At 36.9% G+C, this 13,985-nt stretch overlaps 2 protein-coding genes and 1 non-coding gene across 14 annotated transcripts; 1 reads left to right on the forward strand and 2 right to left on the reverse strand.

Annotated features, from left to right (window-relative positions):
* Positions 1-184: 184 nt before the first annotated feature.
* On the reverse strand, positions 185-7,727 carry LOC128890695 (membrane-associated guanylate kinase, WW and PDZ domain-containing protein 1-like). 10 transcript variants are annotated; one of them, XR_008460659.1, is made up of 12 exons: positions 7,348-7,727; positions 6,388-6,467; positions 6,057-6,282; positions 5,574-5,977; positions 5,303-5,491; positions 4,099-5,242; positions 3,892-4,027; positions 3,282-3,824; positions 3,046-3,216; positions 2,834-2,968; positions 2,451-2,571; positions 1,782-2,212 (listed from the first exon to the last, which is right to left on the reverse strand). XR_008460659.1 is itself a non-coding variant. In XM_054149415.1 (11 exons), the coding sequence occupies exons 2-11, from the start codon at positions 6,434-6,436 to the stop codon at positions 1,761-1,763; spliced, it is 3,150 nt and encodes a 1,049-aa protein (XP_054005390.1). In that variant the 5' UTR covers positions 6,437-6,467; positions 7,348-7,727; the 3' UTR covers positions 185-1,760. The 10 variants fall into 10 exon arrangements, 5 of the variants coding, with proteins under 5 accessions (XP_054005390.1, XP_054005389.1, XP_054005388.1 ...); XR_008460660.1 differs by having other exon boundaries at positions 1,789-1,925; XM_054149415.1 differs by lacking the exon at positions 2,451-2,571 and having other exon boundaries at positions 185-1,925; positions 4,099-5,230.
* A 128-nt stretch (positions 7,728-7,855) lies between these two features.
* Positions 7,856-11,348, reverse strand: LOC128890700 (dimethylaniline monooxygenase [N-oxide-forming] 2-like). Of its 3 annotated transcripts, none has more exons than XM_054149430.1 (8): positions 11,136-11,348; positions 10,381-10,665; positions 9,887-10,025; positions 9,542-9,806; positions 8,772-8,875; positions 8,620-8,707; positions 8,396-8,559; positions 7,856-8,309 (listed from the first exon to the last, which is right to left on the reverse strand). In XM_054149430.1, the coding sequence occupies exons 2-8, from the start codon at positions 10,572-10,574 to the stop codon at positions 8,001-8,003; spliced, it is 1,263 nt and encodes a 420-aa protein (XP_054005405.1). In that variant the 5' UTR covers positions 10,575-10,665; positions 11,136-11,348; the 3' UTR covers positions 7,856-8,000. The 3 variants fall into 3 exon arrangements, with proteins under 3 accessions (XP_054005405.1, XP_054005406.1, XP_054005404.1); XM_054149431.1 differs by having other exon boundaries at positions 11,132-11,348; XM_054149429.1 differs by having other exon boundaries at positions 11,056-11,207.
* Positions 11,349-13,464: 2,116 nt separating this feature from the next.
* Positions 13,465-13,538, forward strand: Trnai-aau (transfer RNA isoleucine (anticodon AAU)). The gene has a single exon. It is a non-coding gene; the product is annotated as a tRNA-Ile (tRNA).
* Positions 13,539-13,985: the final 447 nt, after the last annotated feature.

Consider the following 13,985-nt stretch of genomic DNA (forward strand, 5'->3'; position numbering starts at 1 on the left):
AAGGTGCACACCATTATATTTAGTGTCGTTGTCTGAATAGGTTTTGCGATAGATGAAATCCAGTATTTTTCCTCTATGATACGGTTAAATTTTACAGAAGAATTAAACTTTATTTTCATTTCATTTCAATTACAAGATAAATTAGGATTATTAACTGTAGCTATTTATTATTAATACATGTATCAACAGTGATATAATAAATATAATAAAATTGTCGTAACAACATCAATGTTTCAGAATTTATTCGTACCATTGTAATCGATGAATTATAATTACAAAACGATGAGGCAGTGACGAAATGCTGTAGAATGTTCAGTGCCAAAATAGTTCTGACCAGGAATTTCAGAAAATACTTTCTGTAAATGCATATAACATACCTTGGCAAGAAACAATATCATAGTATTAATGTAGAAGACATGGAGTTATTTTTTTAATATGCAATTACAAGAACTGTCAATACATTTCAATTGAAAAATTATTGCTTCTTCCGCAAAGCTTAGAATTATTAATAGTAATATCGTATAATTTTAAAAAAGGTATATATATATATATATGTATGTATTTACAATTATTCTGAAATTATTTATGATATCCTACATAATATACAAATTTTGTATATGTATACATATATAATTATAAAAAATAAACACAATAACTACAGTATAGATTAAAGTATGATCCTCTTTAAATGCAATTACAATTGCTTATCATTTATATGGTGTATAGTAAAGTCCCTTATTCAAGCAAATAATGAACAATGACGTTTTTATGCGGCTATTTTCAAGTTCGATAAACGCTGGTCTTTCTTTACATTAATGAGATTTAAAAATATAATCTAATCCACTCTTACTTATTTCTTTTACCAAACAACATTTCTTTTCCTAGTCATTATGAACTTACTAGTAAAAAAATATATTTATTAGTTTTTAAACATTCAATGTATCTAATTATCGCAAAAAGACAGGAAGAGGCTGTTTCGATAATAAAAGATTTTTTCTGATCTCACAAGCTAATCCAGGATGTTACCTCGGTCGCCATTTGTTTATTACAAATGCTACCAGGTACTCGGAAAGAAAGAAGCAACGTTTAAAAAGAATACGTTAAATAGATAATGCAGTTTACATTGATCTGCATTGCGCTTCAAAACAAAGCGATCGATGAGTGCATATGCTTCTTTGGTTGTATCAGTGCTTAATTTAATTATTGCTACACATACATATTTCGTACAGTCATAATAAATACTTAAAACAATATCGACAGTATTCATTTGAAAATTCTGCTGAAAATATAAAACAGTTCGTTCATGCTGGAAAGTATTTAAATTCACGATCAAGGCCACGATAATGTTATAGGATGAATATTTAAATGTATACGTTTACGAAAGAGAATGTGAAAACATTAAATGTAGTTAATATCTTAACAGTCTAAAATTTCTCTTATTCAGAAAATTATCAGTGCAAAATTGGTTCCCTATATAAATACTAAAATAACTGACTTCTATGTGGTACACGAGTATCGATACTATTTGCTAGTACAAATAGATTATACTCCATTGACATCTCACATATCTTTACAGCCAGACGTTTTGCACAATTAACTCTATTGTAAATTCACAATTTAAAAATTTAAAGTCACCGAATATACGGTAAACAATCTTGAGGAGATTCTGTTCCCAAAAGTTAATATTAAAACATCAACTTATCGAACTAATAACGTAGACACGACCAAAATATAATTGTCGTTTATGGTATATACGTTTATCATAAATATCTATTTTTGGATGAACAGCAGTTTAGTAAAATGAAAAATCGAACTTTCTGACGTTTTTTAGGGTGCACACCCATCTCGTGTAATTTCAATAAATGTCGGCGTGGGGTGCCCTCATCAATCGGTTGAATACTTATTTGGTCGATTGTGAGATTACTCTACAATGAAGTTCAATAAACATTTATAATTACTTCAAAAGCTTAAGCGTTTACTTAGTAATTTTGTTATTAAATATGGAACACGCGCAAGGCACAATACTCTCAAGCTATCACACGTGTTAGGATGAATTAATATTCTTTTCCTTTCAGTAATTAGATCATTTAAATACAGAGTTAGCACCAGTCCAATCTTGTTAGAGTGAGCAAGTATTACCCTATAAATCGGGCTTTCTTACAAGTCACATTCATAGATTTAAGAAAGATCATTCCTGAATCCCCTTCCTCAACTAAAAGTTTACAGAGATTTCTTACTTTAAATTAATATGAATACAATTATAAAGTATTTCATTGAGATTCAACAACCATGTCCTTAGTATTTGCATTAATATTGAATATGTATAATTTCAAGCCCGTGTAAATAATACTATTGAATATGAAAGCTGTACGACATGTGAATGGTTTTAACACTTGTAACACTTAATTTCGACATGTCGCATATAAAAAAGTATTTATCTTGCTACATACCTACGTATATGTATAACCAACTCCATAAAATATACAATATAACACACTGTTTTCCTTTTGCATCAGATATTTCTGTACCAAATGTCTTAGTAGTGCAAAACAGTTATTAATCTAATTATCACTGTAATAAAACAATTTCTTGCAAATCATTCTTTCCTTTCTCGTATTGTCTTTAACTATTTTGTTTCTTATTATTGGTACCTAATGTTAAACATCCGAAGCTTCGTGTAAAATTATTGAGAAAAGTTACACAGAGGCGACGTTAGCATTAGTATCGTCACTTGCATAAGTAAATACCGTTAATTCTTTTAAGATTAATATGGTGTTACATAAAATGGTTAATCTCATATATTCATATCGTAGAGGTGTGGAGGAGCACCTACCACTGAAGGCATTTGACAACCACGTCGAACTAAAAGTCGGACGGATGGCCCACCGTTTCGTATAATTTCAATGGCCTCTGTGTGTGTCATATTCTTAGTATTGATTCCATTTATTTCAATTATTTGATCTCCCACCTGAAGATAATTATCAACACAAAACATTTGTAGCACAAGTTTAATAAATTACTGTATTCCAATAATAGTATATTTACCCTTAATCGATTATCGATAGATGCAGGACCATTTTCCGCAATTTGTAAAACAAATAACGGCATATTTTGAAATTCACGTCCTCCGCGAATACTAAAGCCAAATCCTCGAGTTCCGCGAGTTAATTCTACAGCATGGTACTGGCCACCATCTCCGTCACACGTTGGTTCATCCTAAAATATTTTAGATTATGTCATATATGTCTAACTAAACACATAACAAAGAAGATCAGAAATACCTTTTGGGAAAGAGAAGTATTACTGCAACAATCATCAAGAGGATAACCGATCGTCAATGTAACAGAATACCCAGAGTCTTTAATTAAATTTACAATGTCCTTGTGACAGACATTTGTAATATCTACATGATTAACAGCAAGAATATGATCTCCGACATTTAATCGTCCGCATCTTTCCGCGGGCGAACCTTCGATTATTCTACCGATCGTTGAACCTGCTTTGTTAACCGAAGAAATTATTACGAAGCCAAAACCTTCATTTTCCATTCTAGTGACTGTCACGTCGTAAGGATATTGGAGATTCATTTGTCTACTGTATGAAGTTTGAAGGTTTTCTGGAAGATGTTCTTGCGTGTTAATTCTGCGGCGTATACCTAAGGTAACCCTGCCATTTTGAGCTGCGGCTATCATTAACTGAACAACGTGGTGGTGCGACGAATTCATAACACTTTCACCGTCGACAGACATAATAAGATCACCTGTATTCAGTCTGTTATCTAAATCGGCTGCACCACCGGGTACTATATGTCCAACTGAGACCTGCTGACAGTTACATTATCAATACCTTTGATTTCCCACGATCATAGATGTTAGCAATTATTTAACTCACTTGAGATCCTTCCTCCGTGCCACCTACTATCCTAAATCCAAAACCTGTATCTTGCCTCACTAAAGTTACCAATGTTTCTATCCATTCTATATCAGGCACAATTGGGCATACTAATTCGTTGGTATACTGAGGATACCTAAAATTTAGATATTCATCCATAAATTTACAAGAACTCATATGCCAATTTGATACAATTGTAATACTTGCCGTGGTATCGAACTGGAATGTGGTTGCTCGTGTTCGAAACTCGTAGTCTCTTTCCGTTTATCCCATATTTCACCGGTATCAACATTTTGTTCTTGGCCAATAGAATATACATTATAATCTTGCTCGCTATATTGGGAATGAGACTGCGATGTATACAATTCTTTATAATAATCTGAATGCAAACATCCGTTTTGTTTTAACATGTTATCGTGATGAGGTATATCGATAGAATATACGTCATTGTTTATATTTAATTTGTCGTTTGTAACCCAATCTCTTTTCGTAATATTTCTTACAGAATCGTCATCTAAATTTGTCATCGCAACAAAATTATCGGATAAATTTGTAATATTTGCTTTATATGGATCGGTATAATACATGCCATGAGTATATTCCGCGTATTTATATCGATTATCGAGTGGATTTAGTTCGTTTTCACTTTGCTCATTCCAATTTGATCTAATTGCATCATTTGTTGGCGATTTTGGATGATTTCTGGTATCTATAAGTGGTGTTTTTGGTCGGCTGGGTACAACAGCCTTTGTTTGAGTGCTGTAAATATCAGCAGTTGGCGTCTTACTTCTAAAAAAGTCTTGCGAATTCTTTTCTTTCTTTTCGTTTGACTTTGATGTTGTTCTTTGTACATGTATTAGCGCTTCTTCGTTGCGAGGACAATCTTTCAGAACTTGCACTACTTCGGAGTGACACATGTTTCTCACGTTAATTTCATTTATGTTGACTAAAATGTCACCTTCCATCAAATTTTTACACCGTTGACGATCTAAAATTTTTTTTACTTTCTGACCGTGAGCAGAATCTGCTATTGTAAATCCAAAGCCCATGGTTCCCTTCACTATTGCAATACTGAAAAATTCCGGTTTGGAAGACATCGGTGAATCTTTACAATCGTTTAAATCGCTGCTTTCCGACAAAAGAATGTCCGTGCTACTGGGCCTTTTAATCGTATTAATTTTGTCTGATATGCAGAGATCTGGCATTGAATTGACCGAAGTTGTAGCAAGATTTTCACCATTTTGAAGGCTATGCACTGGCAAAAATGTAGAGTCCAGAAAATTGAAACGATCATTGCTTTGCAGAGCAGGATCCAGATCCATGTACATCCTGGGATCTTCTGTTAAAATGTCTGAGGAAATAGAATTTATTCTTCTAATAAAAATATACAATTACTTAGCATGCTTTTTACCTGGTGCATTAACAGCAATTGTGGTAACAACTTCCGTATTCGGATCGTTTGGATCAAACGGTAATGGATAACCACGGCATACTTCTAACGTAACAGTCTCACCACTGCCAATGGATTTAAAAACATTTACCATTTCGTTATGCGTGAAACCCAAAACGCATGTATCGTTAACATACACTAAGACATCTCCTGTAATTTATAGTATTTTATGCTAAAATAATTCTAGTATTATTACGGATCGTTTCTGTCGTAATATAATTTTATACGCTACCAGTTTGTAATTTTCCATCTAACCACGCCGGACCATTAGGTACAACGCTTTTTATTTGTAAAAATTCTTCTACCGAATCATCCCCACCAACAATAGTGAATCCCAGCCCCCGTGAACTTTTGATTAGCGTTGTCCGGATTCTCTGACCTTTTAGTTTGTCAGGATTTCTGGTAAAATTAGGACTCTTTCTTTCTCCTAAACCTTGTTGCGCACGTTTAGCTTGCAGTACCGGATTTTCATACTGGGTTCTACGATTTACGTGGTCTATAAAATATGTACCATAGAGAGTATCATCTATTTTCTCCCAACCGTAAGGTAATTCATCATCCAAGCATTCCTCTAGAGATCGTTTTTGAAATTTAGATAAGCGTGGATCTAGCCAGTGCGAGGTGCCTGTATTATGGCTGTAATATCATCATTGATACATATGTGTAAATTGACAAACTAAGTTCATTTTCAATGGTAAATATATTTTGCACATACTCTATGAAATAAACTTCTCCAGTTTCTGTGTAAGCCTTCTCCCAATTTGGTGGCAGAGGTCCTAACTGGTCGTTTGTGGCATGATTACGACTTCTATTGCTGTGTTCTTGATTGGATATTCCTGTATTTGGTTCTGAACCAGTATTGTACAAATATGTAGGTGGAATACGATGACCAGTTTCATCAGTGCCACTAATTGCTAATACCTCTTTGTCCATGCTTTCTCCTGGAATTACATAGATTACAATAACATATAACAATGCGCAAGATACATTGTTACACAATGTATAACATGACATTCATGGACAATTAAACATATATATTTGTATACCATCGTTGGTATTATCAATAGATGTTGCGTCCTCTGTTTTCGTAGCCATTTTATGATTCCTCGAGTTTCACCTTAATACCCTAATGAATAATAATAAAGTTACAAAATATGAACAGTTCATGAATACATATGCATTTTCTTTTCGTTTATACGTGATTATTACAAGTAAACCAGTGTTTTACATGAATCACATAGATGTGAAAAATCATACATCAAGTAACTATAAAACTACAGATATTTACAGTAGACAAGAAATACTGTTACTGGTAACGATATACCCTATCAGGATTACAGATTATATTTCGTGCGTTGCGACACCTTTTATGCAACATTTCTAAACATTTCTCCCGTTGCTTTGGGATTAATTCTTCGCGCACGGTAATCGCGTTATCCAGATCGGTATGCCTCGGGACTCACGGCCCGAAAATACTTTTATCTGCGATTCCAAATATCTGACAGATAAGGGATAGACGAAAATGTTGACAGTGAACGGAAAGCTGGCTTTCTGACACCGGCGCACACACGCCAGTACACATAATACTCCGGACGAGCCGATGGACAGGTGTCCGCGGTAAAATTACATAAAGTAGGAGAGGAACACTACACCGTGAACGTGAATGCATTCTTACGAATGCGTTCACCCGAGAGAGCCTGTGCGTAGCCCACATATCGCGCATCATTGAATGCAACTTTCTATCTACGAAAGTAACGTGCCCGTGGCTCTCTTGGAACGTAAATAAGTTTTCGTTCGAGAGACGCGATCGTGGAATCTAACGTTATTTTCACGCATACCTTGGGATGAAAAAAAACGTTATTCGTAGCCTCTCTTTCTTTCTCGCACGCGTTCGTAGAACGAGATCGAGATTGGCATGAAAATTCGCGAAGTGGGAAATAATGATACAGTACGAGCTAGGAAAACGTATATTCCGTAGGCAGTTTTTTCCACGGTGATTTACTTACACTGATTTCCAACGACGTGATTCTCTATTGATTCGATCATCGTGGCTCAGCCGTGAAAACGGACTGAAATATTTCAGCACTGAATCACTTCGGAACCGCGGGAATGCTCATCATTTTCGAAATAATAATGGAGTGAAACGTACTGGCATTCGTCGTAAGCTACATCACACACGACCACACGACACTGGCAGTGGCAGAGTGGCACTCTGGCACCGCACGGTTCACATGCAATGCAACTGAGGCATTTAACCGACGAATCTGTTCAACTATCACCTCGCGGTCGGATTACGTACTACTTTTGTGGCGCAATATTCAATTGTAAAATGCATTCCGATAAAAAAGACAAACTTCGAAAGAGTAACAAAAATTACGTCAAGTACACGAAAAAAGTCGAGTATTCGGATCGGATGTATACGATCGAGATACAAAGGAAATGTTTTCATTTTATTTTGTAAATGAAAAATCCGTTTATCGTACGAAGACACAATAATTTCAATTGAAACGGAAAAACCTTATACACATACGTATATTTTCGTTTCGGTAACACGGATGTACAAAACAGAAGAAAAACTCCGGTAGCAGTTCGAATCGTTTTTATGAAATTTATGCAAGAATAACAGGTATTTAGCTTGTGTTATATACGAAATCGGAGTTTAAAGTTGAATGAAATTATAGTCATCGATTACTTTGTATCTGGCCTCTCTGTAATGTAACAAGTCGTCTAAAAAGCGCGTGCTACTCTCGTTGTGCAGTTTCGTAAGCACCGGAGGTAGAGGCGTTATTCCTGCAGTATTTGCAAGATCGTCGTAATAAATGCCTTGTTTGAATCCCATCTGGTGGAAGTGCCTCTTCCGAAGACCCTCAGTCGCACGCTTCTCCAATTCATCTTTCTCGTCTTGCAGCATGTCCGCCTTGGTCGGAAAGTCTTTTTTACCGAACCAGAATTTCAGAACAAACCGGACCTACGGCCAATAATTCCTACTAAATTTCTTTCCGTGGAATACACCTGTCCTTCTATAAAAGCATTAAGCTCCTTCTTTAACCGTACCTGCAAATCGAACATACTGAATGCGCAGACATAAAACGGAATACCGATTAAAGCAAGGGTGGGATTTTCGATCGACACAAGGTGCTTCCACAACGGCGTGACCATATTCGAGTCCACCCGTACACCGCACGTTGGGTCCAAAAATGGAAAACTATACTCGTATCCTACGATGAAAGGAACGTTACTTGGATATCGTTTATCACATAAAACTAATCGAAACATACCTGTACAATAGAAAACTACATCTACAGATTCGCTGGAACCGTCATCGAAGAGAACGCCATTTTCGGTTAACTCCTTCACATCCGGTTTCTAAACATTCGAACGCTATAAACGCTATAAATCGTTTCGTACGATTTCTTTGTTCGGCAATTACCTGAATTACGTTATCAGGAAAAACAGTGCCTATAGGGTCCTTCGAGTGATGACTCAAAATTACACGCGTTGCCTTCGTCGATATCTCCAAAGCCAAATCCATTCCTGTCGTTATCAATCGAGAACCCACGGCATATTAATTACACGGAATGAGCTTAATTATATCATGTAAAATGTCTCTATGCCCGAGTAAAGACTGGATAAGTGCGAGACAGGATTGACTGGATAAATGGAAGATGACTGTACCCACCACTTGGGTTGCCTTTTGATGCTCAGCGAGCGAGCAGCGTAATATGATTCTAATTGAGATATCGGTGAGACTTATTGTTACTACTGTCTCTCACCTATACGCTTCTGCCGACTGCTTTTTTTTTCTCGGACCTTTTTCTCTTTAAATCTCTGTCCTTTTCCACGTTCGACGTTCGACTCGAGCCAAATGTAAACACAGAGTAGAAACCTCGACTGGATGATTCCAATGTTTGAGTCACTTATCCAGTCTTTACTGCAGATGTATACAGTAAAGTTCCATGTGTTACACAGGGTGAACGATTTATCTGAAGACATTGAAATATCTCGAGAATTATGCATCGGATGAAGAAAAGCGGGTAACGAAAGTCGTTCGTCTCGATAAAAAACTTGAATGGGAACCCCAAATTTTGATTGCAGATTTGGATTCTTGCAGAGTTGGTTACCCACTATTCTTGATCCGACGTTAGATTCTCCAGATGTTTCAGTGTCTTCTATAATCGTCCACCCTGTATAATAACGTACCGGAAGGTCCTGCGCCGAGAACAACAACGGTTTTATCAAGGAATACGTCAGGTGTCCTGTAATCGTGACTGTGCAATTGTTGGCCCTGAAAAGTGTTCCGGCCTTTCAGGTTTGGAACACTGGGCTTGAAGTAATGACCATTGCATACCATAACAGCGTCGAACGATTCGTTCGTGACAGTATTCTTCTGCAAATCTTTCACCTTGATCGTCCACTTCCGGTCCCCTCCGTCCGTCGGCTTAACCAACTCGACGTTGCGGAGAAACTGCAAAATAGAATTTCCGTGGTACGTCTCGCCTAGAAAAATGCTGGCCGTAATTTACTTTGTAAAAGAAAAAGGGATACCCGAATATACTTGCGTAGATCAAAATGGTCGCAATACGAGTTCAAAAATCCGAGTATTTGCGTGCGAGTCAAATAACTTGCCGGAGTATCCGGAATCGGGTAATCGGGGTACCCCATCACTTCCTTGGGTAGATTCGTTCTGTAGAGTACGAATAAATTTCTTGTTAATGTAAACGATGATAATTCAAGGTATGTAAGGTATTATCGCAATAAACGAAATATGTTGTATTGGGTTGTCCGGAAAGTTCGTGCGTACTTTTAAGAAAAATTCAAAGGCGTATTTGAATGTTGATGTATATTTATTGAATTATACATGTGTCATTTTGTTCCACAACTTTTCCACCTTTTAAGAAATGTACACATGTTATATTTGTTTTCAGCCATTCCGACATATTCAGACCCGTACCGTCTAGTAAAAATCGGCATGGACTTTCCAAACAGCCCGATATGTTAAAATTCATAGAATATTGTGTACGTACGACACGTAATTTTACCTTAAATTTTTGTACATACTGGAGTGCACCGGTAAACCGTATCGGTCCAAACCAGTTTCTTCTACGTAGACCCATGTGCCTCCTACTTGGTCTGTTTTCTCGTAACAAACTACTTCGCAGTCGTATGTACCGGAAGTGCAATGTCGCAGAGCCGCGAGACCAGCAGATCCAGCGCCGATCACAGCAATCTTCATCTTCGCGAAAAATTTCGTAGGCTTGCGATCTCGGTTCACCGATTAATCGGGTGGTCTCTCGATCTTTCTTCTTCGAAGTCTTCCGACCTGGCTACAAGCACAGACAGTATAATAATAAAGCAATTTTGCGGTCGCGTCACTTATCGCGTTCAAAAATAAAGTGCGTTTAATTGGAATACAAAAAGATCAACGGTATGATTCGTCTCAACGGTATCCCGATATCGCGCAATGCATAGTTACACGCGGACGAGTTAGAAATGAGAAAGGTGCGACGATTGAAAGTTGAATGCGCGAATGTATGGTAGCTCCTTTTTTTCTCGCGAATACACACTTTCCTCGCTATTCCATAACTATCTCCCTCTCAGCGAACGTGTGCGATTTTATCGATACGTGAATCCGACGACATACCGAAACGTATGGGCCAAAGTACCATGTTCTAATCGAATTAAAATGACACAGCAACGCTTAATGTAAAACTCACATGTTGGAAGAGCGAGACAACGCGTGTTAAATTGCCAACGAAGTCGATGTATTTCAGTCAAAGAAGAGATACATACTGACCAATCGTAAAATAATCAGCGTGTGGAAAGTTGAAGTGTATCGTTCGAAAGAAGGCTGCTATTGATAACAAGGTCGTCGTCTTTTCCACGCGATTACTATATAGAGTGTAAGCGAAGCAAGTTGTCGAACTTGAAGAGTGTAATCTACTTATCTTAAGGTCTCGTAAACACGGGTTCAGAAATTCTTTTTTTCCGTGATACGAAAAAGTTTTTGTTCGCGATTCGATCGGAATAGCCATCGAGAATAGCGTTAGAGATAGCGTTATCATATTCTTGTTGTTTGAAGTAGGCAATGACAGTGGATACGTATGCATTAGAATCAGTATACATCGATGCATACGTGTATTCTGTTGGAGATAAGCAATTGAATATGGTCCATGGACCGATCAAGCTTCGGTTCGTTTCATTTTCGATACTTGAGCGTTTCTTCTAACAGTTATAACTTATAACAACTGGCTCTACTAGACTCTTCTTAGCGAATCGCGAAACAAAAATGTTCCAACGTAATATCTAATCTCCTTTGTCCCTTGTCTACGACTGTTAAGTTAATTAGGCATATTATGTTTAAACGAATGTAATAGGATGCGCGAATATGTTTGTACTGTCGGTATATTACGGAAAACAAATCATTTGTATTATGAACGAGAGTAGAAGATAAAGTATGCCAGCAGATCCTGCCTTAGATACACTGTTAGTTAATGTTACGAGTCTAATGTAAATATAAACCGATCGAGAATTTGCGATAAACAATAATTGATCTAAATTCTTTTTGATAATTTGGTATAGCGGTTGTTTTAAACTTCACCGAAGGGACCGCCACAATCCAGTCATTTTTAACGCCATCTAGCATAAACAGTAGAAACTGTTTCCGCACGTTGTTTCGTCGATAACTTCGTTTGTGTCGGTACTAAGATTAAACTTAGGACGCCCATCGACAGATGGCTATACTGTCACCGTGTACAGCGCGGCTACGTATGATTACAATTTCTACATTTTATTTAATTACATTTATTTCCCTTTTTAAAGTATTTTCCGTCACGTGACGCTTAACCCGTGTCACCAAGCGGAACACATATTTGCCGATGGACTTTCATACGGGTTTTAATAATACAGAGAACTGAAATACAGTGATATCTTTATTTATCATTCATGCGATAAATTGTCCTTGATAGCGTATTCGTCGATGCAGGCCAAAACATTAACTCCATTTGACTCTCCTTATACGTACTCAAAGTCCAAGCTGTAGACAAAGTTCAGACAATTTATCTTCACGAATTAAACCGTTATGCATCGTCCATTTATCGAGTACAAGTGTATCGATACCAGAAGTTGTAAATTGCCACAATTATTCGACTAAATTAACATTATCGATTACTTTGTAACAAAAGTAATACCGACGAAGAAACAATGACGAAACAACGCACCTATCAATATACAGGGTATCCCAAAAGTCGGGGAGGAGCCGGAAATTGGGGGTAGCTGTGACGATTCTGAACAACAATTTACTTTGCAAAAATGTCGGATGGGACTTCGTTAAGGAGATATTAAGCGAAAACCCCGACCAATCAGAGCGCGCGTAGACCGTTCGAGCGGCCGCGGTAGCGAAGGCTACGCGCGCTCTGATTGGTCGGGGTTTTCGCTTAATATCTCCTTAACGAAGTCCCATACGACATTTTTGCAAAGGAAATTGTTGTTTAGAATCGTCTCAGCTACCTCCGATTTCCGGCTCCTCCTCGACTTTTGAGACACCCTGTATGTAATATTGTTGGAAATTCCGACACTTACCACATAAACATGGGGCACGACGAGTGACAAGGCGTCGCGTAGGGGACCGGACCCCAGTGACGAGCGCAGGGCCCATTGTAGAGTTGTAGACCACACTCGAAGGCCCTTCAAGGGCCCTTGAAGGACCTTCGTTAAGAGGACTGTGTTGAGACTTTTCGCCACGCCGGGAAAGTCAGTTCAACACGAGCACGCCTTGCGAATAGACTTCGACGATAACTCCAAATTAGAACTGTAATTTATAAGATATAAAACGTAGTTTATACATACAAATAATATAAATATAAATATAAATATAAATATAAATATAAATATAAATATAAATATAAATATAAATATAAATATAAATATAAATATAAATATAAATATAAATATAAATATAAATATAAATATAAATGTAAATATAAATATAAATATAAATATAAATATAATCACGCGCCCTCTTAACTTATAATATATTCTTTCATTAAAAATTATTAAATAGTTTTACAATTCATAAATACTTTAAATTCTATTGGTACAAGTTACAACTCGTAGTGATACCAGATGGCCCATTAGCTCAGTTGGTTAGAGCGTCGTGCTAATAACGCGAAGGTCGCGGGTTCGATCCCCTCATGGGCCATATATTTTTTTTATTTTTGTTCATTGACCCTTGGTTTACCGTTATTTTCTCTTGTAAGTAAAATCCTTTCGAATGTTGTGCTTCGTTCATTGTATACGTTCAAAGTTGAAAACAACCAAGCGAGACCGAGGTACGTCGCAAAATACGTAAACTACGACTTTATTAAAGCATATCAAATTTCACATGTTGTACAACTACTTCCTTTTTAATTTAGAACACGATAATCATCTATTCCGCCAAAAGGCACGCATGACCATCATGAAACTATTTATTATATCACCGTTGTTACAGCGATAAGATAGCCGCTAACTCTACTTGACATTCGGAGCTGAAAAGTTCATATCTAGATAAACCGAAAACCTTAGTCACAACATTTCGAGTGTTTCGATGATCTAGTCTCAGTTTACCTTCGTCGAACGATCTTAATTGAAGAAAATTCATCGACGA

This window comes from Hylaeus anthracinus, unplaced genomic scaffold (genome assembly GCF_026225885.1).
Source record: "Hylaeus anthracinus isolate JK02 unplaced genomic scaffold, UHH_iyHylAnth1.0_haploid 12001, whole genome shotgun sequence".
Lineage (NCBI taxonomy): Eukaryota > Metazoa > Arthropoda > Insecta > Hymenoptera > Colletidae > Hylaeus > Hylaeus anthracinus.

Excerpts from the sequence above, each read along its gene's own strand:
- LOC128890695 (XM_054149413.1), bottom strand. The coding sequence starts at position 6,436 with ATGGCTACGAAAACAGAGGACGCAACATCTATTGATAATACCAACGAT. Across the intron at positions 6,283-6,387 it reads TATTGATAATACCAACGATG|GAGAAAGCATGGACAAAGAG; the intron begins GTATACAAATAT and ends ATGTAATTCCAG. Across the intron at positions 1,926-2,833 it reads GTTGTCAAATGCCTTCAGTG|AGTAATCTCACAATCGACCA; the intron begins GTAGGTGCTCCT and ends ACTTCATTGTAG.
- LOC128890700 (XM_054149430.1), bottom strand. The coding sequence starts at position 10,574 with ATGAAGATTGCTGTGATCGGCGCTGGATCTGCTGGTCTCGCGGCTCTG. Across the intron at positions 8,876-9,541 it reads TCTCGGCGCAGGACCTTCCG|GAATGGATTTGGCTTTGGAG; the intron begins GTACGTTATTAT and ends TGATAACGACAG. Across the intron at positions 8,708-8,771 it reads TTCCTGATAACGTAATTCAG|AAACCGGATGTGAAGGAGTT; the intron begins GTAATTGCCGAA and ends TCGAATGTTTAG.